The sequence below is a fragment of the Polyodon spathula genome, chromosome 9 (assembly GCF_017654505.1).
Source record: "Polyodon spathula isolate WHYD16114869_AA chromosome 9, ASM1765450v1, whole genome shotgun sequence".
In the NCBI taxonomy this organism is placed as follows: Eukaryota; Metazoa; Chordata; class Actinopteri; order Acipenseriformes; family Polyodontidae; genus Polyodon; species Polyodon spathula.
The window spans coordinates 35417335-35444019 of NC_054542.1; the positions used below are offsets into that span (position 1 = coordinate 35417335).

Below are 26685 nucleotides of genomic sequence, written 5' to 3' on the forward strand. Positions count from 1 at the left end.
AAAGGACAAACTTTCTGACTAAATTGTAATCATTTTTTTTACATTGGTATTAGGTTAGTGTTCTACGTAAGGGGGGGGCGCAAGTAAAATAAAAGCCAGTGTGTGGTGTGATTCAATAAAAGGTGATAACTCATGGTATAAACTAACTGAAGAAAGCTGAGGCTGAATATACCAGTATATTTCAGAATATACTAGAATGCATGATGTCATGAAATCTGGTGTCTACAGCCTTTGCTGTCAGAGTTATTTAAACAGTACAGTAATGTGGTATTTGTTGTTCTCCACTTTATGATTTTAATGTACCAGGTACATGTTTATCCAGGGGTATATATATATATATATATATATATATATATATATATATATATATATATATATAACACATTTTATATAAATGCCTTTCTCTGAGTAATGACTAACAGTTTACTGTTGTATTGGAATGTCAAAATGTGTTTAACCTGATTACATTTTTTATTAAAAAAAAAAAAAAAGTTTAATCTCTTAGGTGCTTTCAACCCAGCTATCCAGGTACACAGGAATTTAACATCTCTGTACGCCCGCCTCCCTACTGCCACTGTTTACAAAGGACTACACATCTTCCACATGTAAAAGTAAACATTTTCCTTCCCGGTCAACCCCTTAACTTTCCCACCAGCTTTTATTTATTTGTCCGTCCATAGCCCAGCAGTTGTAAACAAGTGTATTTATGGTCTGCTGTTTTGAGTTCGCTTGCTGCCAGTTTGGAGATTTTAGTGACTTCATCTTGTCTAGACCTGTATACATGTGTGTGAGAACATTCTGCACTCTACATTCTGTTGGGTTAAGGAATGAGTGAGGGTGTTTCCATTGTTTCTAAAGTTTGCAGCAACAGGAACACTTTAAACTTGTCTAGAAATGTTGGAACATTTAAAATAATGTTTAATAACAAATTGTATAATTTCAGAATAGTTGTATCCATATTCTTTATTAATGTTTAGATCACAGCAGGTGAAATATAACAGTCAAGTTGACTCTTTCTGTCTAAAAACAATTTACAATGCAATCTGAAGCAACTTGGGACAGCCGGGCTGGGTTGATTAAAAACACGTTTCAGACACAACCTGGGTGATATGTTCTGTAGACCTATACTTTATTAACATGCTTTTCAAGAAGAAGAGGAACCTGATAATGAGCATTCCTGCCTTGTAAAGGAATGGGCAATGATCCAACAGGAAAGTTTGTAATGCTGGATGTATATTTGCACAAATAGGGTTTTTTCTCTACTGTCAAAACAACGTGTTTTCTGCTGGTCAGATATAAAGGATTAAAACATCACTGATGATGATCGGGTAGTGATGCAATTTCAAAAACAAAGCCAGCTACCAGAGGGTACCAAGAATTGCTTGAGCTTCTCTGTCTAATCCATTGAGCAATAAAGAACAGTGTGTTCTATTTCAACAATTTACTCAAACCGTATGAAGAATTGTGCCTATTAGTGTCTATATTTCCTGACAAAATACTTGAATGATTACATGTGATAGATTATAAAACAGCTGTGTTTAGAGTTTCAAATTATTTTTTGTAGTTCACAATGTATTACGTCAAACTCAAACTAGAACTATTGCAATTTGCATGCTAATGGAATATCTCTCCTGCATGTATACACCCCTCTGTAAGGCTACTCTTTTGGAAATTCTGCATATGTGAATATTGTTATTCACACAATGTTTTACTTCTGGTTATTAAACAAGAATTAGAATCATCACCGGTTTACCTTCTTTTTTAGAGTTCTCTCAGAACTAAAGATTGGGGTGCACAAAATGTATCTTATTCTACTGACCTTCAAGCTCTCATTCCCACCTATCCTCTTAAACTAACAGGTAACCGAATCTAGTTATTGTACAGTAACAGCAGTAATGATGGACAGCAATATATGGAATTAAAGATAGAACACCATTTTTAAACCCATGACCCTTACACCCAGATAAAACTTTCAGCAGGTTTATTTAGGATGAAAACATACCTCCTTTGTTTACCATATTAACAATGTGTTATCGCAGAATCATTCAAGTCCTACACTGTGTTTTAGTCATAACAACAAGGTCCCTTCTTTTGTTATTCATTCATGTTTTTTTTTTATCAACCACAAAATGCTACAGTTAGGAGTTTCACAAAATGTTCTCAACAAAAATAATGTTATTGTGGTTCCTACTAGCTACAAGAGTTAAATATTCCTGCTGGAATGGACATGAACAATAATTCTCAGTCAAGGTTTAATATTTATTAAATGGAAGAGAAAATAAAATAATGACACTTTTTGCCAAAGATGTTTTAGCAATAAGGGCAACATTGTGAAATAAAATGAATATCTACTGTGGCCCCCTGCTTATCAACACAACCATTGTATATTCTAATTGTCTTTACCAAAAAAATAGCAAAAAAATGTACAGTATGTTCTTCAAATATTGTGCTGGTTAAACATATAACTGAATTCTGGTTCTTGTGCATAAAAATGCTGCCGTCCTGAATGATTCAAACACTTCTGGTTACAGCTAACAATGTGGTGCTACTGTACAGTTGTTTTATCATAGGGCTGCAAGAGAGGATAATCTGATAAGTGCAAAAACAAACAAAGATTGAGGCATTTCCTAAGAATGATCATTGATTCTACAGAATGTACTATATTAATTTCTAAAATGTTATGTATCGATATTCTCTTGCATGTGTTATGGCAGATATAAGTGTCAACATAAAACCAAAGGTGTCTAAACTTTGTGGAAATATGAAATGTCCCAAAATACACACACACACACACACACACTCACACACACACACATGCAGTGCCTATAGGAAGTATTCACCCCCCTTGGAAGTTTTCACAGTTTGTTATGTTACAGCCTGAAATCTTGATGCATTTCAATGGATTTTTTTTTTCATTGATTTACACAATTTACTAAACACTATGAAAAACAAATCAATTAAAAATAAAAACCTGAAAATTCTAGGTAATCACCCCCTTTGCTATGACACTCCTAAATAAGCTCAGGTGCAACCAGTTGCCTTCAGAATTCACACAGTAAGTTAAATGGAGTCCATCTGTGTGCAATAAAAGTGGTTCACATGATTTCAGATTAAGTACACCTCTCTCTGTAAGGTCCCACAGTTGGTAGTGCATTCAAAGCAAAAATAATACCATGAAGATCAAAGAGCTTTCAAAACAACTCCAGGATAAAGTTGTGGAAATGCACAGATCAGGGGAGGGGTATAAAAAGATTTTGTCCCAAACTGATCAGCTGGGTAAGAAGGGTATTGGTCAGAGACGCCACCAATAGGCCAATGACAACTGAAACACCTACAGCGTTCCATGCCTGAGATGGGAGAAACTGTCTATGTGCCAACAATAACTCAGGTACTCCACAAGTCTGGCCTGTATGGAAGAGTGGCAAGAAGGAAGCCATTTCTGAAAAAAAGCCCACGTAAAATCCTAAAAATCATACGGGAGACTCTGAAAAGATGTGGCAACAGATTCTCTCGTCCGATGAAACAAAAATTGAACTATTTGGTCTAAATGCAAAGCATTATGTCTGGCGCAAACCCAACACAGCACATCACCCAGGTAACACCATTCCTACTGTGAAGCATGGTGGTGGCAGCATCATGGTATGGGGATGCATTTCATCGGCAGGGACTGGGAAGCTTGTCAGGGTAGAGGGCAAAATGGATGGAGCTAAATACAAGCAAATCCTTGAGGAAAACTTGCTTCAGTCTGCAAAAGACCTAAGACTGGGACAGAGATTCACCTTTCAGCCCAAGCACACAGCCAAAGCAACACTGGAGTGGCTTGAAAACAAGAAAATAAATGTCCTAGAGTGGCCCGGGCAAAGCCCAGACTTGAATCCGATTGAAAATCTGTGGCAAGACTTGAAGATTGCTGGCCACTAACGATCCCCATCCAACTTGACAGAGCTTGAACAATTTTGTCAAGAAGAATGGGAGAATATTGCACGATCCAGATGGACAAACCTGGTAGAGACTTAAACCAAAAGACTCACAGCTAGAATTACTGCCAAAAGTGGTTCTACCAAGTACTGACTTAGGGAGGTGAATACTTATCTAACCAAGACATTTCAGGTTTTTTTTTTATTCAAAAGGAAAGCAGATATAAAATCTAGCTATTAAAAAATAGAAAAAATGAACAAGTGCTCTAGCTTTTTTGTTCTACCACATCATCCTTATTGTTGTTACGTGTTTGACAATAGACAATAATCTTTACACTATCAGTGCACTAGAGCAGGCATTTTGAAAAGAGCTTTGAAATAGACTTTAAAGTTATACGTGTAAAAAGTTGTTAGGATGTTAAAATGAAAAGAAAAATTCCAGGTTCATTATTTAAGCAGTTGCATCTACACGTGGAGACGTGTAACGCTGTATTTTTTCAGAACCCCGCTTCTTTTTAAAGTGTAATGATGTAATTGTAATTACGGTACCAAAGTGGGATGCACTCAGAAGACTGTATATACGTTCCAGACGTTTCTTTCAAAGATTTGAAACATTATTAGTTGTTATGGTTTTTTTTGTTTGTTTTGTTTTGTTTTTGTGCTTATATTACAAACAAACTTAATTTATATCACGCATGTTTTGTAATAACAAACCAAATCCCTTTTTGAAGTATACAAAACAGAGAAACTGGTTGGTTATGCATAAAACAGGGGTCGGGTTGAGAGACAATTAATTATATGACCACACATTTTACATATATGCTACCTATAATAAATTCGAATTATGGTATATTTAAGATTTATTTTGTATAGTCATATATTTTAAATATTTCTTTCATATAACACAAAATAGTCAATTCTGCTGTATTTCAATTATGTTTAGATATGTTTGTTTTAATACAATGTATGTTTGTTTAATAAAATCAAAAATATAAATAAACGCTAAACCTTTAGTAGTGTGGATCACTAGAAGGACAATCAAGTGTGTGAATCAACTCTGTAAAGCTCCATAGCTTGCATTACTCGAGTTTGCCAATTTTGTATCTGCCAGCTTGGTGTATTTTTTTCTTGTTACTGTTACTGGGAGCTGTTCTTTCAGCACCACGAAAAGGAGCTTGTGAACGAGATAATCATTATTGCTTTTGTCTGCAATCATTAATATTTATTTAGGTATACTGACATAATCATCATTCCTGTTGGTATGTAATATGGCGTGGGATTATTACTTCGGTGTATGATTTGAGAGGATCGGAGCGGTTTTAATTATCATAACAACTCACTGTTTTCTTTATATTGTCATCTAGTGAAAACATGTTAAATGTACTAAAAAAAAACTATTACAATTTAAACATGATATACATATAATCAGAATGATTAAACAAATAATCCGTAAAATTGTTTCTTTTATTTTTGAATGGCGCTAACACACAACCTATTATATGCTATTAACTTGCTTATCACTCTGATACAGTATTGTACTTAACTAATAATAATAATAATAATAATAATAATAATAATAATAATAATAATAATAATAATAATAATAATAATAATAATCCGACATCCACACCGGTTAGTAAATGCGCGAACTGGTTCCTTTGAAATCTGCTACCAGGTTCTGCACCGAATGTCAAGGATCCGATTCCAGTGACATTATGCTTTTAATGAAAATGATTATTAAAAACAAAAAACCATTAGAATGATCAAATACTTTTTAATTTCTGTCAAAAACATATTTGATAACTATAATTGGCACGTTTATACATAGGTAAAAAAAGCACGCATTTAGCTAGACTATATATTTGCGTTTTGTTGTCCTTGTTTTGGACTACTGACTGATCGCGCTTATTTTAGTTTACTTATGTTTTGCTCTGTGATTGTTGTGGCCTTTGGTGTTCATGCTGAGTTATAAACTGTAGCACTGGTGTTTGTTTATATGTATATAAGATGCCCCCCCCCCCCCCCCCCTCCCACTGACATAAGGACATGTTTTCTAAATAGTTTAGGAACCGGAATCGGACTGAAAATAGCCGGTTACAAATACAGATACCCGGTTCGGACCCGATTCCAAAAATCTCCTCAAATGCTCATGATTACCGATTACCACGTCGAAAAGAGCAACGTCACCTTCGAAGCAGCATTTATAGAAGCATTTTAGCAGCATTTTATCACAGAGATAACAAAGGTTGCCTGGGCGTCCTGGCAGTGGCACGTGTGGAAACAGAACAGCCAGCTGCAAAATTATTTTTTAGTATAAATTACACAATTGATTTATTATTATTAAAAAAAAGAACAATAAATCACTGGACTTTTATTAAGAAGATAGAACAATAGTACACATGGGCAGAGGGGTAAGTGAAATACAGTTTTGAACTCTTTAAGGTCCACCTAATGGGACATTGACCAACAGTGTTCTGAAAATCTGCACCTCCCCTCCAAATGGGCTATCTCGATTGAAAAATAGGTAGGTTATTTTGGAGATGCAGAAATGGCAGCTCAAAATGGGGATCAAGCCTTTTGAGGACAATGTCAAGTGAAGTGCAGGGGTTTGTGCATACAAACCATGGCTAGTGCAGGTAGCGTTTGATTGTTTGGGTTCATACATGCTAGTCAGCATCTTGAGGAAGTCGAGTTGCATTTCTCATTGTTAAATTGAGAAGTCTGCCAGTCTGTTTGGTACTGGTCACTTTTGGCAGAATTTTAATTTAATATTTGAGAATCTGACAAATGTCCTTTGTCTAACTTTGTGAGCAGTATATATTATGTTCAGGTACTGTATTAACTCTTTACGTTACGGTAGGAGATTGACACACACACACACACACACACACACACACACACACACACACACACACACACACACACACACACACACACACACACACACACACACACACACACACACACTGTTTTATTACGCATTAAGTACACATTTGCTGCAGGTATATGTGACACATCATAATTTTTTTAGCTCAGGTAGTGTACTGTGCAACACAGCTCACTCTGCACCTAAAACTAATAAGCAACAGTAACACACATTTACTTTTTCAAAACTGTTCTCTCCTTATTAAACAAGTACATTACTTATCAATAAATGATACCAAAATGATACTTGTATTGTGGGAGATATACAATGTAATAAACATAAATATGAAATTATATGCTGTATTTGTATATGATAGCGGTGCTGCTTGATTGCGTGACCCTCGTGTTGCTGCTCAGACAGTATTCTTCTAGCTTACCTGTAAAAAGACAAACAAATGCAAGAAACTAAAACGTTCAAAACAATTCTGCCTTCATGAAATTAGTTTTTTTTTGTCTAAGACACTTAGAAATAGAACTAGTTCTGTGAACAATAAGTGTTCCTTGGTGCTATCATTAAATAACAAATAACTTATATTTAAAAAAAAAAAAAAAAAACGACAATCCAGGGATATCAACCTATTTAGAAAACAAGGAGACTTAGTGGTGTCATAAAGGTTTGAAAGGATGCTGCAAAACTTCTCTAAATTACACGAAGTAATATGGATGGATACTTCCAACAAAGTAGTGTAGTCAAATATACAGCCATACAAATATTGCAAATATAATAAATACTTTACACACGGCATGGGAGACAGTGACTTGACAGAGTCATAGTTGCCATATGTGGTTTGGTGCAGGACCGTTAGATCGTCCCTTTCTTATAAAACTGGGACATTTGTTACTGTTAGTGTAATCTGGTAACCTGTACAAAAGCTGCTACTGTAATGTTTTATTTTAATGTATTCATACGTGTTAAACATTTAAATGCAATGCCAAAGGCCTAAAATCACACTGTAACCTTAAAGTAGTTTTAAAGACTAGCAATATACAGATGATACAGTTTCTATACAGCAGCAGTTGTTTACAAAGGCAATGCTCACCTTGGTTTTCCATTAATAGGCAAGCAACCTCCAATCTTACACTTCCTATGCTGTTAGGCTGCACTCAACTAGATGGATTCATTCACTTGCAAGGTACTGTTCTACAAAAAAAAAAATAACAAAGTTAAAGATGTGATGTAAAGACAGTTGAAAGCTGAATAGAAAGGTTTGAAATTTTAACAGCAAAAGTATAATAAAGTGAGAGCCTTACCTTCAATATTAGCACAACGCAACTGCTACCATCCAGCCGGCGTTGGTGCTTTAAAGTTTGCAGTTTCCAAACAGCCCTGCTTCCTGTGTCTGTTATGAATATTAGGCAGATTCATTTCAGTGGCGCCACACGTTGTTGCTATTTATGTTTTTTCGTTTGTTTTCTGAGCTCATTGAAATGAAAGGGGAGCAGTTGAATAGGTTCCTATTGACGATGAGCCATGTTGGCTAGGCTGTGAGATACATGGTTTCAGTTGTAGTTGTATTAAATTGTTGCATTTCTCTGATGTTCAGAGCAGTGTGTGGGTAGTTATTGATGTCCTTGGAGAGAGTGCTCTGCTGTTCAAAATAACCATCTGATCTGACTGTGAAACATGAATGTGGGAAAGCTGTAAAGCTTACATGCTTCTGAAAAGCTCTTTCCCCTCCACTGACTCCCACAATTATACAAAAACCCATAATACTCCTTCCACAGTTCATCATGCTGTTGACTATTAAAAGGTCTTGTTCCAGAACAATTTCTACTCCATGTTCACTGAAGACATTTTAGACAGTTATGATTGTGGGCTGCTCTATAAGACTTCACTGTGAAACCTCACACCAAGCCCAGCATGTGTGAGGATGTCTGGTGGTGCAGCTTGCCATGAAGTCCGCTCTCATGCATTGCTGTAATATGTTGGAAGCATAGTGACTAGGAACGCTGTAGGTTACCGTGAGCATGCAGATACAGATCTAGATTATTAGAAGATGGATGTCTTTACCCCCATTACCCCCCCCCCCCCCCCCCCTGTTTTTCACTGTTGGCATTGTTTCTCCCATGTTCTAGGGTAGGACAAGAATAGTTTAAATCGACCCACTTTAGTCTAAACATTTACATTGGATTTCTTTTTCCGTATTAAATCAGTATTGATGTTTATGTACACGCCCAAAATGCTGTATGTTGGCATGAGAGTAAACACTTAATTTCTAATCCCTTTTAGACCTGGTGCTTCGCTAGCATTTGCTTGTCCCAGCAGTCCAGAACTGTAATTAAAGTCTTGCTGTGGAATATACAGTTAAAGGGGGGTTTGTTTTGTACAGGTTGTACAAGTTGCTTTTGTGCCTCTGTTTATTTCAGTAAAAGTCTACCATTCAAGTAATGCTAAAGTGTGCTGTGTTATTTTCACCAGCTGCTTGTACAAGTGGCATGAATTTGATAAGAGACAGAAGGTAAAGGTTGCCCTTGGTAGTACATAGTTAGGGGTAGGATATTTTGGAACTCTGTAACAGGTCCACTTTCGATTTTTTTCCCATAGTTTTGTTGACATAAAGTGAAACATTAAAAGCATATTGTCAAGATGGCCTAACAGTGAATTAATTGGTTATAAAGCCACAAATACTAGTAATTTGGTGTATTCAAAAGAAAGTTTGGCTGCCTTTGTAATTTCTGACTTTGTTTAGTATGAACTGTTGACCTTTCTTGATATGTGGTGGTTTAACATGCTTGATGACATAATGCGGTCCTGTAATGTCCATGGTGGACAAGCTAGACAGTAACCAAAAAATAATATCCAGTTAGATAGTTCTTGTTCAAGCTGTCTAACAATTCTGCCTACATCTCCAAAGAAATGTATTATTATTATTATTATTATTATTATTATTATTATTATTATTATTATTATTTTTTTTTTTTTTTTGCTATAGAATGTAGTTTAAAATGTTTCTTGCACTTGGTTTGAAAAATATTTCTCTTTGCAGGAAGATCAATATGAGTTGGCTGCAACGTCTGAGCATGGTGGAAAAAAGAAGGACAAGAAGAGGAAGAAGGATAGAGATCTGGATGAGCTGAAGAAAGAAGTAGATTTGGTAAAGACTTACCTGCACTTTTTAATGAGAAGCAAAGTGTAGATTCCAAATTAAGGGGGAGTTCTTGAACAATAAAACAATGGAACCCTGCTTAAAGAGCATTACTGTCTCATAGTTGACTGTCAGGAAGGTAAGAGTGCATGCCACTGGTGAGGTCAGATGTCAAGGTGATCCCCAATAATCTGAGTTTATTTTTTTTGCAGAGTTTTGCTAGAATTCTATCTACCATGTGGTAACGCCCTTCCTGGAGCTTCCTGGTTGGTAGATGAAAGCTCTGCAGTATTATCATGTGTTTGTAAACTTCCCATTTCAATCTTTGTTTCCATTGTAGGATGACCATAAACTCACTTTGGATGAACTGCATCAGAAGTATGGTACAGACCTCAGTCGGGTACGTTTTTGACTTGATTCACCAACTGCACTGTTCCCAGTTCTGACAGGGATGGGGGATGGATATAGTCCATGTCCACGAGTACCCCTAAACTGACTATGGGCTGAAATTTAGTCTATTCCAGAAATATTTAAGATTACATTTCCTAAACGGTTCATTTATCTTGAAATTCTAATTTGTTAAGGTAGCCTTAACAGGCCAAGCCCTATCTGTTAAATATGCATGTATTGCAAAGTGTGGTCTTTAAGATACAGTTTATTTCTTCTTGTATGAAGTATCTCAATTATGTAAAACAATCTTGATTCTGTATAGGACTTCAGGGTAAATTACTTTGCTCCATGGAAACAGTGAGCAACCAGGTACTGGTTAAACTCTGTCGGCCTTTAAGTCCCACTGGCAAAAACTGTAGTAAATCCTTTCATCTGTAAACAGGCTCTCTTACATTCAGGTAATTCTAATTGGGTAATGTTGGTGGTGGGGGGGTGAGGGGTATATATACATACTCTTAGCAGCTTAAGAGTGGTCTCTATAGACCGGTATAACTGTTTGTGTTCATAATTTCCAATTTACCTTCTGCAGGGTTTAACAGTTGCCCGTGCTGCAGAGATCCTGATTCGTGATGGTCCCAATTGCCTGACTCCTCCCCCTACAACCCCAGAATGGGTGAAGTTCTGTAAGCAGATGTTTGGAGGCTTCTCCATGTTGTTATGGGCAGGATCTCTTCTCTGTTTCTTGGCATACGGAATTCAGGCTGCCATGGATGATGAACCTGCTGCTGATAATGTAAGAAGCCAAATAAGGTTTTGTAGCCTGGAGGGCAACTTGATGTTTGTAGAACTAACTAGTTACTTCATGATGAATACAATGTCTGTATTTCTCTCCACAGTTGTATCTGGGTGTCGTGCTTGCTGCTGTTGTCATCATCACCGGCTGTTTCTCTTACTACCAAGAAGCCAAGAGCTCTAAGATCATGGAGTCCTTTAAGAACATGGTTCCTCAGGTACAGTAACACTCCCAATAAAAATACATTGATTATGCATGTCAGTTAAGAAACTAGGTATTATTCATTTAAATTTATTCTTGAATTTTTAAACTAATCTTTTCCCTGTATCTCTCCAGCAAGCCCTAGTTATCCGTGATGGTGAGAAGAAAAGGATTAATGCTGAGGAAGTTGTGGTTGGAGACCTAGTGGAAGTGAAGGGAGGAGACAGGATCCCAGCTGACTTGAGAATCATTTCTGCTAATGGCTGCAAGGTAGGTTTGAAGTAAAGGGCGATAAAACTGGAAGCAAACTCTGAATTTGGGGGTGTGGGGTGATGCTTATGCTTTCTATGTTTTTATTTATTTATTCTTTTATTCTGTAGGTTGACAATTCTTCCCTGACTGGTGAATCTGAACCTCAGACCAGGTCACCTGACTTCTCCAATGAAAACCCACTTGAGACAAGGAACATTGCCTTCTTCTCTACCAACTGTGTAGAAGGTACATACCTACTAATAGGCAGGGAGGTGGGGTATTATTTGTTTAAAGGTTGTTGATCTTGCATGATAGCATCCTTATTCTGAGTCTTCTGGGAAAATAAAAATGATGTAACAAAGGAATAAAAATAATAAATCCATGGAAGGTTTGACTGGTGTGTTTTTTTTGTTTACACTGTATCCAGCCACACCTCAAGTTCTAATTGAACACAAAGTAGCTCAATTTTCTCCCTCCTTTTTTTAGGTACTGCCTGCGGTATTGCCATTAACACTGGTGACCACACTGTGATTGGACGCATTGCCACACTAACCTCTGGCTTGGAGGTTGGACAGACTCCAATCTCCAAAGAGATTGAACACTTCATTCATATCATCACTGGAGTGGCGCTCTTCCTCAGTACAACCTTTTTCATCCTCTCCCTGATCCTTGGATACAGCTGGCTGGAGGCTGTCATCTTCCTTATAGGAATTATTGTTGCCAATGTGCCAGAAGGTCTGCTGGCTACTGTCACGGTATGGAAGGGAGATTTATTTCCTTGACTTTTAGAGAAACAAATACACAACCACCCACTGAATCTGTGAGGAATATTACAAAAAATAAGGAATGTCTGCCATAAAAATCTCATTGCAATGTTCTGATATCAAATGCGTTTCTTTTTGAAGAAGATACAAGAGGGTGGTGACTTGGCTGATTCATCTCTGTATTGCATGAACTCTTAGCAATTTTTGGGTGTTATTGCTCACCCTTTCATAAAGTGAAAAAAGACAGTTACTATAAAAATATTTAAAATAAGTTTCCCATCTCTTCTGCCACCACCTCAGGTCTGTCTCACACTCACAGCTAAGCGAATGGCCAGTAGGAATTGCCTGGTAAAGAACCTGGAAGCTGTAGAGACTCTGGGATCCACCTCCACTATCTGCTCTGATAAGACTGGCACCCTGACACAAAACAGAATGACTGTTGCTCACATGTGGTTTGACAACCAGATCCACGAAGCAGACACCACTGAGGACCAGAGTGGTAAGAGATCCACTTCTTGTGTTTTCCTTTCTTGACTGCATTTGTTTTCCCTCAGTGTATGCGTGTGGGATCATATTCTAATATCCTCTTTACAGGTGCTACCTTTGATAAGAGCTCTTCCACTTGGGCTGCCCTTGCTCGTGTTGCAGGACTCTGCAACCGCGCTGTATTCCAGGCTGGACAGGAGTCTGTACCAATTCTTAAGGTAGCATTGTTTTTAAAAGAGCTGCTTGAAGTGTTGTGTGTTTTGTTTTTCTTCTGAAATTCTGGCAGTAGCTTTCAATAACTGACATGGGGAGTCTTTAGTATGTAATGGTACTTTTCCCAAATGCTCTAGTGTATCCAGTTATTTAAATATGACTGCATGGGTCTTTTGCAGTGGCTGTTAAAACATTTCCTGACGAGCAACTTTCATTATTTCATAACTGCAGCTATCTGTGCTCCCTTGAGGTGGACTGAAAAAAGACTTTTGAAAGTGTTAACCCTATAAAAATTTTCAACCTGAAGGGATGCTACACCATGATGTACATTATTGCTCTAAATCCCAGTGTATGAGAATTCAGCTGCAGGAAACAGTCCTTGGCAAGGCCAGGATTACATGGTGTCTCACAGGCTGTCAAGGCCCAAAAGCAAGCGGTAGTTTATTTATTCTTTCTTAAATGTGTGTTTTATAAATCTACAGAGAGAGGTTGCTGGTGATGCTTCTGAATCTGCCCTGCTGAAATGTATTGAGCTGTGCTGTGGGTCTGTGATGGCCATGAGAGACAAGAATGCCAAAATTGAAGAGATCCCTTTCAACTCAACCAACAAGTACCAGGTAAATATGAGGGAATGGTTTTGTATGTTTCTGAAGCACCACACTAAGACTGGAATTCTCTGAAAAGCAATAAGATTTTTACTTTCTTCTTGATCACATTTTCTGGCAAGCATGAACTATATATACTATAAAGGGGTGTGTTGTCACTTGCAGAATTCACTTGCAGAATTAACACCTCTGTCCTTGTCATAAGCTCTCCATCCATCGTAATGCAAACCCCAATGAATCTCGCTATCTGCTGGTGATGAAGGGTGCCCCAGAAAGGATTCTTGATCGCTGCACCACCATCTTGATTCAAGGCAAAGAGCAGCCACTGGATTATAAGATGAAGGATGCTTTCCAAAATGCTTACCTTGAGCTGGGAGGACTGGGAGAGAGAGTTCTTGGTGAGAAAAATGCATTAACAAAATAGATGTTTATTAAAGTCTTTCCGATTACACTTGATGTTGTGTGAAAGTAACCAGGTGTAAAGCTAACTTTTATCCCCCCCCCCCCCCCCCCCCCCCCCATATCTTCCATGTAGGATTCTGTCATATGCTGCTTCCTGATGACCAGTTTCCTGAAGGATTCAAGTTTGATGTAGATGAGTTGAACTTCCCTACTGAGAAGCTGTGCTTTGTTGGTCTGATGGCCATGATCGATCCTCCTCGTGCTGCTGTACCCGATGCTGTTGGCAAGTGCAGAAGCGCTGGCATCAAGGTGATTTATATTGTATTAAGACTTTATAAGAAATGTCATACCTAACCATACTTTGTCTTCAGTCTCATTACCAAATGTGCACTTCTCAATTATTATTTTCTTCCTTCTACAGGTTATCATGGTTACTGGTGACCACCCTATTACAGCCAAAGCCATTGCTAAGGGTGTGGGAATCATCTCTGAAGGAAATGAAACTGTTGAGGACATTGCAACTCGCCTGAACATTCCTGTCAAAGAAGTCAACCCCAGGTATGAAATTTGATACAAAGATGTTTTAATAAAAATATGTATTTATACAGTATATATAATTGAATGTCTTAAAGCATCTTTGGAGATGTTATCTCTATAGTCCTTTCTAACATTTACAGAGATGCCAAGGCCTGTGTAATTCATGGTGGCGACCTGAAGGAACTGACTAGTGACCAGCTGGATGACCTGCTGAAGCACCACACTGAGATTGTGTTTGCCAGGACCTCTCCTCAACAGAAACTGATCATTGTGGAGGGATGTCAGCGACAGGTACAGTATTGGATTATTAATTAAAAAAAAAAAATAGTCTTGCTGTGTACACCATACTTGGAAAGCTGGGGTATCTTCTAGAATGCCACTTGAAATTGGAGCTCTGCTAGAAATATGAAATGCAAATTCCCAAATTCATATAAAAGTCTGGACAAATCCTTCTCCTTTTATACCTCAAGTTTTCAACTTAAGAGATGGGGTTTTTTTTGTATTCATGTATATAAATGCTCATGACGTCCTCCTGCTGCATGTCTGCAGGGTGCTATTGTAGCTGTGACTGGTGATGGCGTGAATGATTCCCCTGCCCTGAAGAAAGCAGATATTGGTGTTGCTATGGGTATTGCTGGATCTGACGTCTCCAAACAGGCTGCAGACATGATCCTTATGGATGACAACTTTGCCTCCATTGTGACTGGTGTAGAGGAAGGTAAGACAGACCATGCTGTACCACTGTCTTATTTATTTTGTGAACCGGAATTATCTGACTCTTATTCATCCTCTACTAGGTCGTCTGATCTTTGATAACCTGAAGAAGTCAATTGCTTACACCCTGACAAGTAACATCCCTGAAATGACACCGTTCCTAATCTTCATTATGGCCAACATCCCTCTGCCTCTGGGAACTGTAACCATCCTGTGTATTGACTTGGGCACTGACATGGTGAGAACGAAAGATTGTTATTGTTGTTATTATTATTATTATTATTATTATTATTATTATTATTATCAAGCTTCATAAATTGTCTTGGCAAAACATAATGTGCAATTTTTATTTGTTTTGTAGTAGTAATGAGCTGCTTGTAGCTGCTTGTAGCTATTAATAATATATATATATATATATATATATATATATATATATATATATATTGATTTTAAGAGATCTATTTTTATTGGTTGCAATGAAACCTATGTGACTGCATATTTAAGTCTTTTGGCTGTTCATTTCTAGCTTCCTGCTATCTCCCTGGCTTATGAAGGAGCAGAAAGTGACATCATGAAGAGACGGCCACGAAATCCCAAAACAGACAAGCTTGTGAATGAAAGGCTGATCAGTATGGCCTATGGGCAAATTGGTAAGCAGAAAAACGGTCTAGTTTAAGCTTAAGTGTTTCAGATAACCATGAAATGCTTACATTTGAGTCTTTTCCTTTTGTAATTGTTGGCCTTAATTTTAATTGCAAGTCTACAAATATTGGTACTATTTGTGATAGCAATCCCTTTTGGTGTCTAGAACTTATAATCCTCATAATGAAGAATTACTCGTTTTAAGTGTTGCGTCTTCCTGCAGTTGAAATCGTAGTAACACAGGTGCCTGATCTCTGGTAAAAATATGTTTATGGAAGGAATGACGCCTTTGTATTTTGCAACAAGGAACGCTTGAGAGTGGCACTACATGGGCAATTGCTAGCTATATTTTAGTTATCTCTACCAGCTCTTCCTCAAACGAGTGGGATTTTATAGCATAGTTAGCTCTGTTAAATGAGCTGAATGACACTCTTCAGCCTTTAAGCTCTCTGGAAATTGCCCTTGTAGCAATTCTTATTACTGACTGTAGTGAAGATGGGGCACATTTTCCTTGATCTCCCTGTGTCATAATAGGCATTCCCATTTACCCATTGGGTAGAGGCAGTCATCTGTGAGTGGGATCAAAAGTTTAACTAAAAGGTAACTGTGTCACTTCAGGTATGATCCAGGGTCTGGGAGGATTCTTCACATATTTTGTTGTTCTTGCTGAGAATGGTTTCCTGCCTATGAGACTACTGGGAATTCGTACTGACTGGGATGACAAAAGTCTCAATGACTTGGAAGACAGCTATGGACAGCAGTGGGTCAGTATGCCTCAACACTATTTTGGGGGGGTGGGGGACGGGGGGACAGAATATTAAATGAAAGCATTTCATACCAAACTTTTGCCTCCCTCTTGTCTTGCCTTTCACAGACCTTTGAACAGAGAAAGATTGTCGAGTTTACCTGCCAAACTGCTTTCTTTGTCAGTGTTGTGGTAGTTCAGTGGGCTGACTTGATCATCTGTAAAACTAGAAGAAACTCTGTCTTCCAGCAGGGAATGAAGTAAGTATTGAGACTGGTGACCGATTGATTTGGCACAAGCACCAACTACATTAAAGCTGTGACCAAAAGTCAATATTACTAAATGTGGTCTCTGTTAAAGGAATATGACGATTGGTATTGTAAAGTAGTCTCTGTGGATATATATTTTTTTTATTTGTATTTATTTTATTTAACAGGAACAAAATCCTTATCTTTGGGCTGTTTGAGGAAACCGCTTTGGCTGCCTTCTTGTCTTATTGCCCAGGAATGGATGTGGCCCTCAGAATGTACCCTCTGAAGTAAGTTGATCAGATTTTTAAAAAATTTTATTTTATGTTATTCTTTTAACATTTAACAATTTTAAAAGCTTGAGAAAAGTAATTGCAGCTTTTAAGCTCAAATAACCACTCCAAAATATGGTACATTTTTCATTTGACCCTGGCATCTTACTAATTTTATTTTTTCTCCTTAGACCAGCCTGGTGGTTCTGTGCCTTCCCCTACGCTCTCCTTATCTTTGTTTATGATGAAATCAGAAAGCTTATCATCCGACGCAGCCCAGGAGGTAAGGTTTACAAAATGAATGTTTTACATGTGTAGTACGTTAAATCCTTAGGGGTAGATGTAAGGAAATGTGTAAAGTGATTTGCAGGTGCAAACCCCCATAATGCTGCCATAAATCATGTTTAGCCACCGTAAAATTAGATTTTACTGGCCACAGGTTATCCTAGACCTAACAGCTGAATTGAGGGATGAGCTAGACCCCAGCATCAATCTAGGGACTGCTATCCCTGCACATGTGAAAGTGCTGTGCTCTCTGCACTGGTTCCTTTCAGACCACAGTTGGAATGTCTGGAGGGATAGGCCACTCCATCTTTTCCAGAGTGGTAGGCAAATTTCTGGATGTCATACTGTAAAGGGCAGGCCAACACATATAATTTCCTAAGGATACTAACATAACTGATGTTGGCTGAGGCTTTTCCAAACAACTCTGTTTCATGTTGAGTGACCTCAGATATAAGGACTCTCAGCTCCTCCTCAGAAAACTTTTATTTTCCGTGCGTCAAGGGGACTTTGCTACGTCCTCTGACATATTATTTTTTTGCTTTGTATTTTCGTGCTCCACAATGTCATACCTCGACTACTGCTCTCTGTACTCCTAACTCAAGTGCCAACTGCAAGTGCAGTCACTAAACAGACCGATGCAGTCATTGAGACCCTTATTATAATTGGAGATCATTATTTGTGTGTGTTGAGTAATTTGCATTGCTCTTAAGCTTACATAGGGTGCAGTGCAATTTGAATTTTGCATCCGCAAATATTTGCACTGTGCCCATACTTACATCTACCCCTTAAGTGTTCTGGAAAAATGCACTGTAATTATACCTTATGTTATATTCAAAATTTGTGTTACAATAAGAAAATGTCTTAATGCTTGATAGATTTGCACACGTCTACATGACTGCTTATCTAATTGTGATATTTACTAAGGACATTCTGTAGCATAATGTATTGAATGTATCAGAATCTTGGAGGCTGTATGTATTTATATTTTTACATTGATAGATCAGAGCTTGTATACTTTTTTTTTTTTTTAAATGATGTGGCACAATGACCCTGGTGATTTGGAAAGTGTATTTAATATTTCTTTTCTTTCCAGGTTGGGTGGAAAAGGAGACCTACTACTAAACTGTAGCTCTACATCAGAATTTCACTCATGTCCCTTTAGCCTCCAATCTTTGGATATGTGTTTTTATATAAATGCTTGAAGCTGCTGAAAGATACAGAACCAAGACGTTTTATGTGCCTTTGTTTTGTAGTGCAAATTTTATGTTTTTTTTTTTGTTGTTTTTTGAACATATGTGCAATTTTAAATAAACTTTCAGTGAAGTCAAGTTTTTGTTTTTTAGCTATTTTATTCCACAACATCAATATATCCTCTTCCAAACCGCCTATGGTCCAACTGTACTGTAGTTAAAAATTGTTAAATGAAATGGCTTAGATGGGAGCCCACTCTGCTGAGTCTGTTGCGGAAAGAAACAAGGTTGATTTGATTATATTACTAAACCATCTATCTCTCTCTCTCTCTCTCTCTCTCTCTCTCTCTCTCTCTATATATATATGTATATAATCTATATCTATCTATCTATCTATCTATCTATCTATCTATCTATCTATATATATATATATATATATATATATATATGCAGCGCAGGCTTTGCGTACATCCAACAAAACAGAGGATATCATAAAAGTCACTGATCTGAACAGGTTGGATGTTGAAGAATTTAAAATGTGGTCATTACTTTACACGACCGCCCCAACATTTATTTAGCCTAAAGCATGTATGTAAAGTTTAATTAATTAGAATCGTCAGGACAGAAAGTATTTAATGTTTACGACACCCAAAGCGTTACAATGCACCATTTATTTGAAGTATTAAAAACCAATCAAACTAACTTAAAAAAAAAAAAAAAAAACTAACTAACGACAATCAAATTTAAGTGCATTAACAATTAACTACATCGACACTGAAAGCGTACCCAAGAATCAAGCATCGCTAGCTAGAGTGCACGCTACACAATTTAAACATGAAAAAATGACGATAAACAGAAAACTTGAACATAAAAAAAAAAAAAAAAAATTACATAACACATAACGTGGAGCGCTTTACTGATAAAATTATTCACTGGACAGCAACAGTTGGTAATTTGAACCACGACCGCATTTTATCGTATACTTTCCATGTGCTCTTATTCGTTTATAAACTATAATGGACTCCAATAATGGCGCCTGTGACTTAAAACTCATAGAATTGCGGGTAAACCCGCTCGGAATTATGGGAGTCCGTCAAATCCTTCTTATCTTGAAGAGATGCGCCCAAGAGGCTGGCGGAGTGACGACGATTTCAATTGCGGGGATTCTGCGGTTCGATACAAACTGACAGGCTACGTACGGCTGCTGTGATTGGGCGCGGAGTTCTGAAGCAACGGGGTGAGGAAGGCGAGAGAGTAGATGTCAAGAGAATTTCCAATTGTACAAATACTACCTCAGAATCTAATACGTTGGATTGTTATCGTGACATTGTATTATTTACTTTGTATTGTTTACTTTATTTTATTATAGTCTAATAGATCGATCTGATATATGTATATTATTTTAATTTTCGATATTATAAAATATTCTTTCACAAGAGAATATTGTAGGACGCAAGTTATATAAATACCAATCAGTTTATGTATACTTAAGATGTTTATATAGAGTACCTTATTCTACATGTTCTATATAATAATAATAATAATAATAATAATAATAATAATAATAATAATAATAATATGAAATAATGAAGGTTATTATTATTATTATTATTATTATTATTATTATTATTATTATTATTATTATTATTATTTAAATGTTAAACGTCTTGAGTAACAAAACCCGATTGGTATTTACGCAATAATTCACCATAACAATCTAACTTATTAGATTCTGAGGTAAACACGAACTGTATTTATAAACTCTGTGTATGGCTTTTTAACAATGCTCTGTCTACACACTCGCCTCCCTCAGTGTTGCCAACTCCACAAAGCAGAAAGTCGCTAGAGAAACCACACAAAGTCACTAAAGTTGCTATTTAGACATCTTGAAGTCGCCAGAAATGTCGCCAGACAATTTACCACGACTTGGAATCGCTTAATCAGAGTAAACATCAATATAAGCAATATTAAATGTATTAATGATGGTTGATCATTTTTACACGTCCTATTTGTCTGGATGATCTATACAGCTAATCTATACAGAGTTAGTCTGATGTAATTGATTTTATTGTGACATTATACATCACTTATCACTGATTTAGTACGTGATGTTTGTTTAAATAACTGATTTCGTTCGCTTCCGCTAACAAGGGGCAGCAGTTGTAAGTTCTTTGCATTACGATTAGCCGGTCACTCGTGATCTCTATGGTTCACAGCCGCAACCAGCTCCACAGAACTTTTCGAAGCGGCGCTGGGCTGTGCAGCATCTGCAGATTTCTGCGGGTGGAGAAGAGTGACGTCACGGAGCAGCCCTCGAAGAACGCACAACTCTGCGATTATGTCCAGAACTGCAGATCTGTGGAAATCTGCACTACGTGAAAAACGGCATCACCGTACTACTTCAGGACGAGAGAAGCGTGGTGTATTGAGCTGCGTGTGACTTATGTTGTGATGATACAATTTGAGGACTTTTGCTAGGAAATCGGCACTGTCCCGACCATATAGGGATTGCTAGTATGTATGCAATTAATTCTGAATTATACATGGTTATGACTATTTTCATAAACAAAGTGCCAAAGCGTATCCAGCCCTGTGTGCTCTTCCCCCTGCTTTTGGGGGGGGGGGGGGGGGGGGGGGGGGGGGTACAAGGCTCTGAGGTTGACTGGCCTCTAGAAGAAGCAAAATGGACTTTAGTAGCCCCTTTAAAGGGATGTATTGCTGCAGATGACTATTTCTTGTTTTGAAATACGTTTTTGTTATCCTTCCCCTTCAGAAATCAACTATGTAAAAATATTTAAAGGTTTTTGCCCAATGTGTAAATGCTGTACAAAAAGTTATAAAAATGAACTAGAAAATGAAGGTGTGTCTGGCTAGTGAAAACTTCTGAATAATTAAGTACTAGTTATAGAAATAAAGTTCTCTCCTGATCCCATCCTACAGTGTGCAATTTAACAACCTACTGTATACATATCTGACAACACTTCCCAGACACTACTGCCACAGTAACATGTTCTGGTCTAAGCAGACACTGCAGCAGAAATGCATGTGAGAGCAAAGTCACAACTGGGAATTCAGTGTCACACAAAAGAACATGGTCAAGGTTGAGCCATTGAGAATAAACCTCTAAATGAAACAAGAGCAAAGGGACATTTTCAGAAAGAAATAAAATAACTGTAACTGTTACAACAACATTAGTCCCATCCTTCAGTTCTGCCAATGGTTTCATCATGATTTTTACTTAATTTTTGGCCCAGCAGATGGCACTATATCATAAATGTGCAGTATTTAACCTTGTACAGCAGTGACTGCTGTGCCATTGTAAAAACTACACTACTGCGGTAGATATGCAATTATAAAATGGCATGACAATCATCACACTAAAATACAATTTTATATTTCAAAAGTTTGCTTTGCATTTATAAAATGATTCGTTCAAACTAAATTCAGTTTTGATTTAAAATTGAAGTGCTTTGGACAAAAACAAAGTCATAAATGTTTTATATCCTGTATGTCCTCCATTGCTTACAAAAATCATTTGCTAATCATTTGCTATGAATCTTGTTCCTGTATTTTGTTTTTCTTTCTTTAGTGTTTATATACAAGAGGCGTTACAATGCTTTTAAAATATGGCCCACTATGATCCTAATATCAATATGCTGCATGTGACTTGTCAATTCTTAATTGTCCACACTCTTCCACTCAATCCAGCAATTCTGGAATCAGAACTGGAGATCTGGACTTGAACCATCAACATTGATGTTTGCACACCAGTGTTGAAACACTGAAATTAATCCACGTTTATGGCAAGTTACCACTCCCACATTGCAACACATTGGAGATTATTGTCAGTGTGTTCTTCTATATAGTAATTTATATGGAGGTAAAAGTGCTATTGTGGTTTGTAGCAGAGCAGCTGCACTTGAAACACTATGCTGCATTACCATGAACATTTCAAATGTAACAACAGCTGTGCTACCCTAACAATATAAAAGGCTGATATATTGTACAATAGTTGTATCAGTTGTATTGCATTAAAGAGAATAGACTTCATATCATCATTCAACTATGTCTGAAGATTAAAGTATTTTTCAACAGATTTCTGGAGTGATTAACTATGGTGTACAAACAATAGCTTTCAAGAAGCTAAACTCATTAGAGGCATCCTGTTTCTCCAACCTTCGAAAGCCACATTTTATTTAGTCTTTGCCTTACATATTCTTTCTTTTTTTATTTTTATATTGCTCCACTGCAAACTAGCATTTAACACAACATTTAATGGCCATCAAGCTCCATGAAATATATATATAATATATATTATATATACATATATATAGTATGTATGTACATTCATGTATGTGCAGGTATGGTCAAAAGGTTTTAAGATTGAGACATAATAAAAATAAAAATAAAAACATTTAGATCTTTATTTCACATCATGTAATCAAAGAAACTACAAAATGATATCGCAAGTCTCCCGGAAGTAATAATAGTAGTACAGTATTTAATGTTAGATTTAGAAATGTCACATTTTAAATTTTTTGTCAGTTTTTTGTTAAAAAACTGAAAGTTAAACTATTTCCAAGCAGGAGTGCCTTGAAGATATACCACCTACAGCCTTTGAAGTAGACCAGAGTTCACATAAACAAGTCGATTTGAAACAAGCTGACAAGAGACACTTCTAAATGCTCTGAGTGTTCTTTTTAAGAAAGGGGATCCTGAGAAAAGGAGAACATATGTCAGTTTCAGTCACCAAAACAGAAATAGTCACTTGGCAGAAAACAATGATGTAAACTTCTGTTTTTAAGACCCAAACAATTATACACTAATGCTGTTTTAGCTTTGTTACTGAAATAATCACCTGCCATTAGAAATAAATAAACAATTACTGACCCCAAATATGACTGCTTGTATTACTTTTTTGCAATTTTACTCATTAAACCCTGCTTAACAAAGTTGATAAAACTAAATCGTGAGAAAGGTGTCGTGGAACTTTTCAGGTCCGCAACTAAAAGAGCCAACTGCACCAGGTGTTCAGAGATATAAAGCTTTATTAGTTTGCGCAAACGAGAACCGCTCAACACATCAGTGCTAGGAAAACCCAAGCAGTGTTCTGCCATACAGAGTTAGCATACAGTTATTATACCTTTACAGAGAGACAGGGTCGTTTCCCTTTCAGCCAATAAGCTGGAGCCAGCTCAGTTGGGGTAATTAACAACAGGGGGGAGAGGTATTTACAGGTAACACAATAAAGATCAACAGATAAGCTGGAGCCAGCTCAGTTGTCACACCATCCACAGTTTGGTTTTCAGTGACATGTACCTGCAGTTTAATAAATTTCATAAACTCAAATTGCTTTAAAGCATACAACTCGGTGAATAATGGTAGTACAGAGTAGCAACAAACAGGTACAGGAATGGTTCTATGCAGTTATTCCCCTACAAAGGATACCTGCCACAGGTGTAACACATATTATTTCTAACAAAGAACAAATGGTGTGATTTAGATCATGGAGATTGTATATGACGATCAGTCTTTAGTTTTGAAATGTTAAAATATTTACAGGTTGTTTGTGTGGGTTATGAAATAAAAAAAAAAAAAAAAAAAACTTTTCTGAATAGAGTACATTTCATAAGTAATGGAAACCTCCATTAAGTAACTTCCATTTGAAAAAAAAAAACCCTCTAGAATTTTGTGCAGTATAAAAAAGGAAGTTTAGCTGATGCAAGGTAAATTGCTCAGAATGCTAAGACTGTCAGCTGGACATAAGAAAAGCATGGCCTTTGTGATAAGAATGCAGAATGTTTCATATGAACACTGGCATTATGTCAGTGTTTGCAAATATCTAGTACAGTGGCTGGGATATATGCATTTCCGGCTTTACGTTTCGTTTACTTCCCCTTACTTTCTCTCCAAAACAACTGAAACAAAAAATCTTAATAATAAATGTTTCTTTGCTACTCAAAGAAGGTAGGGAGTGCAGGATGTACATTTGAAATTCTTCAGAAGTTTCCCTCTCTGTGTGTGCAAACTGTCTGGGGGGAAAAAAAAAACAAAACATGATGTCATTTTGGGCGTTGTTGCAATTACACTTCCTGTGAAACAATATTTAAACTAGACTAGAAGGACACAGTTAACAGATAAATGCCTCACTCTCCCTGCATGGGAAGTAAATGTGCAGCTGATTTTGTTACAGGTTCTTCTCTGTTAATTGTGATTATGCATGTGTCATAATCCTGTTAACTACATGTATTCTATAAATCAATGTAAATCTACTCTTCAAGCTGCTTCCTTTTGGTTCTCAAATCAATTATAGGATTTAAAGAGACTGGTGTTTCATTTCCAACACCTAGAACATAGTAAAGGTTCAGAAAATATACTTCTAATCTGAATTCTGTACAGCTTGCGTTCTCCACTATTAATCCCAGTCACAGCCCTCCTGAAGTGCATGTGTTCTCAAGTATTTTTATGGGTGTCGGGGAACTGAACTTTCTATTTGATATGTCTCACTAAAAATATCTTTAGACATTTAAAGCATCTATTCCATGCTATACTGAGGGATATTTACCATGCAATACAGAGGGCTATTTACCATGCAGTACTGATGGGTATTTACCATGCATTACTGACGGGTATTTACCATGCAATATTGAGGGATATTTACCAATATCGGAATTCTGTATAGTATGGCCAGGGGATATTGGCGCATCACTTGTCCTCATCAGGGATTCTTACTTGGGGCAGAAAAAGCTGCCTGCGAGCTACCATGAGGCTTGCCAGGCTCCGGCCCAGGGCTTGTCCTTGGAAGCCGAAGATCTGGAGCAGCGTACTCGAAACCAGGCGCAGCTCTGAATCCACTGGTTCGGGTAGGAGCACCAACTGCAGTACTCCACCTAGGTACGTCGTCAAGAGGGCTGCCATATTGGCCAGGCGTGTGACTTGCACTTCCACCGAAAATACCTTCTTTAAATGGGTCTCCGTTACCCTGCATTGACCATTAGGACATGCAGGGTCTTTAGGGGATGGTTGAGTCTACTGGTGGAAATTCTGCCAAGCCCAGTACCCAGCATCTTCTAAGGAAGCAAGCAGGGCTGCCTGTTTAAGCACGCTCAGCCCCAAGGTTCCAAGCAGATCGTACTTCTTCTAAGAAGTGGACACTGGATATACACTTGAGCTGCTGGACATTTTAAATATTTTTGCACTTTTGTCTCCTCTTGTTTTTGTTTCAAAATGCCAATGTGTACGCTATCACAGACTTACAGGTCCTCTTAAAGGGAATGTTGAATTATTACTGGTGGTAACCTTACTTCCCCCACTGTTCTTTGAGTGGCTGGGCGCATGATTTTCTATTTGATGAGCGTTAGCCCATGCATGAGACCCAACTTCTAAATCACATTTTCTGTTGCCCTAGCGAAAGCGGCTGTGCACAAATTTGCTAAATAGGGATAAGAAGCCCCATCCACAATTAAAAAAAACCTTGTGCAGAAGGTGGCCATCTCCCTATTAATTCATTGTTGCATTTACTGCTAACTGAGATGGTCACCTGCATAAAAGCCTGCAGCTCTCTGCACTCCAGGTGGGCTGTTCAGAGGAGAGAACAGAGCAAGAGAAAGAGGAGAAAGAAATGAAACGGAAAGTAAAGTAAATTAAATCAAAGAACAGTGAAGGCGATTTGCCCAGCCTGACCTGGATCATATATTTGTAGCATTGTGTTCGTGATTTTTGTTTTTGTTTGAACCTTTTAGTTCGCTCGGTGAGCAAGTGTGTTTTTTTTGTTAAACCTTTTATTTTATTATTGTTGTTTACATAAACGGCGCCACAGCATCTTTTGCCCTGCAGAACTTGTTTGGTTTCTTTCCTGCTTCTGGCCTGACGTCACCACACAGCTACCCTGTCACAGGGCCCTATACATTTTGTTTTGTGATCAAATGCAGGTCATGATTAAACACAACACAAGCTCTGAAATTTATTTTTATTTAATTTATTTAATTTAATTATTTTATAATACACAGTACAAAAGC

The 26685-nt window shown here is 37.4% G+C and overlaps 1 protein-coding gene across 2 annotated transcripts; it reads left to right on the forward strand.

The window, feature by feature from the left end:
- Positions 1 to 6137: 6137 nt before the first annotated feature.
- LOC121320727 (sodium/potassium-transporting ATPase subunit alpha-1-like) lies at positions 6138 to 18773 on the forward strand. Of its 2 annotated transcripts, XM_041259308.1 has the most exons (24): positions 6138 to 6328; positions 7902 to 7975; positions 9830 to 9937; positions 10269 to 10328; positions 10908 to 11111; positions 11215 to 11328; positions 11448 to 11582; positions 11693 to 11810; positions 12051 to 12319; positions 12629 to 12827; positions 12923 to 13032; positions 13510 to 13644; positions 13838 to 14030; positions 14168 to 14343; positions 14456 to 14592; positions 14712 to 14862; positions 15121 to 15289; positions 15369 to 15523; positions 15812 to 15935; positions 16546 to 16691; positions 16802 to 16932; positions 17109 to 17210; positions 17384 to 17475; positions 18571 to 18773. In XM_041259308.1, the coding sequence occupies exons 2-24, from the start codon at positions 7955 to 7957 to the stop codon at positions 18597 to 18599; spliced, it is 3078 nt and encodes a 1025-aa protein (XP_041115242.1). In that variant the 5' UTR covers positions 6138 to 6328; positions 7902 to 7954; the 3' UTR covers positions 18600 to 18773. The 2 variants fall into 2 exon arrangements, with proteins under 2 accessions (XP_041115242.1, XP_041115243.1); XM_041259309.1 differs by lacking the exon at positions 7902 to 7975 and having other exon boundaries at positions 18571 to 18772.
- Positions 18774 to 26685: the final 7912 nt, after the last annotated feature.

Excerpts from the sequence above, each read along its gene's own strand:
- LOC121320727 (XM_041259308.1), top strand. The coding sequence starts at position 7,955 with ATGGATTCATTCACTTGCAAG. Across the intron at positions 15,524-15,811 it reads TTGACTTGGGCACTGACATG|CTTCCTGCTATCTCCCTGGC; the intron begins GTGAGAACGAAA and ends GTTCATTTCTAG. Across the intron at positions 15,936-16,545 it reads TATGGCCTATGGGCAAATTG|GTATGATCCAGGGTCTGGGA; the intron begins GTAAGCAGAAAA and ends GTGTCACTTCAG.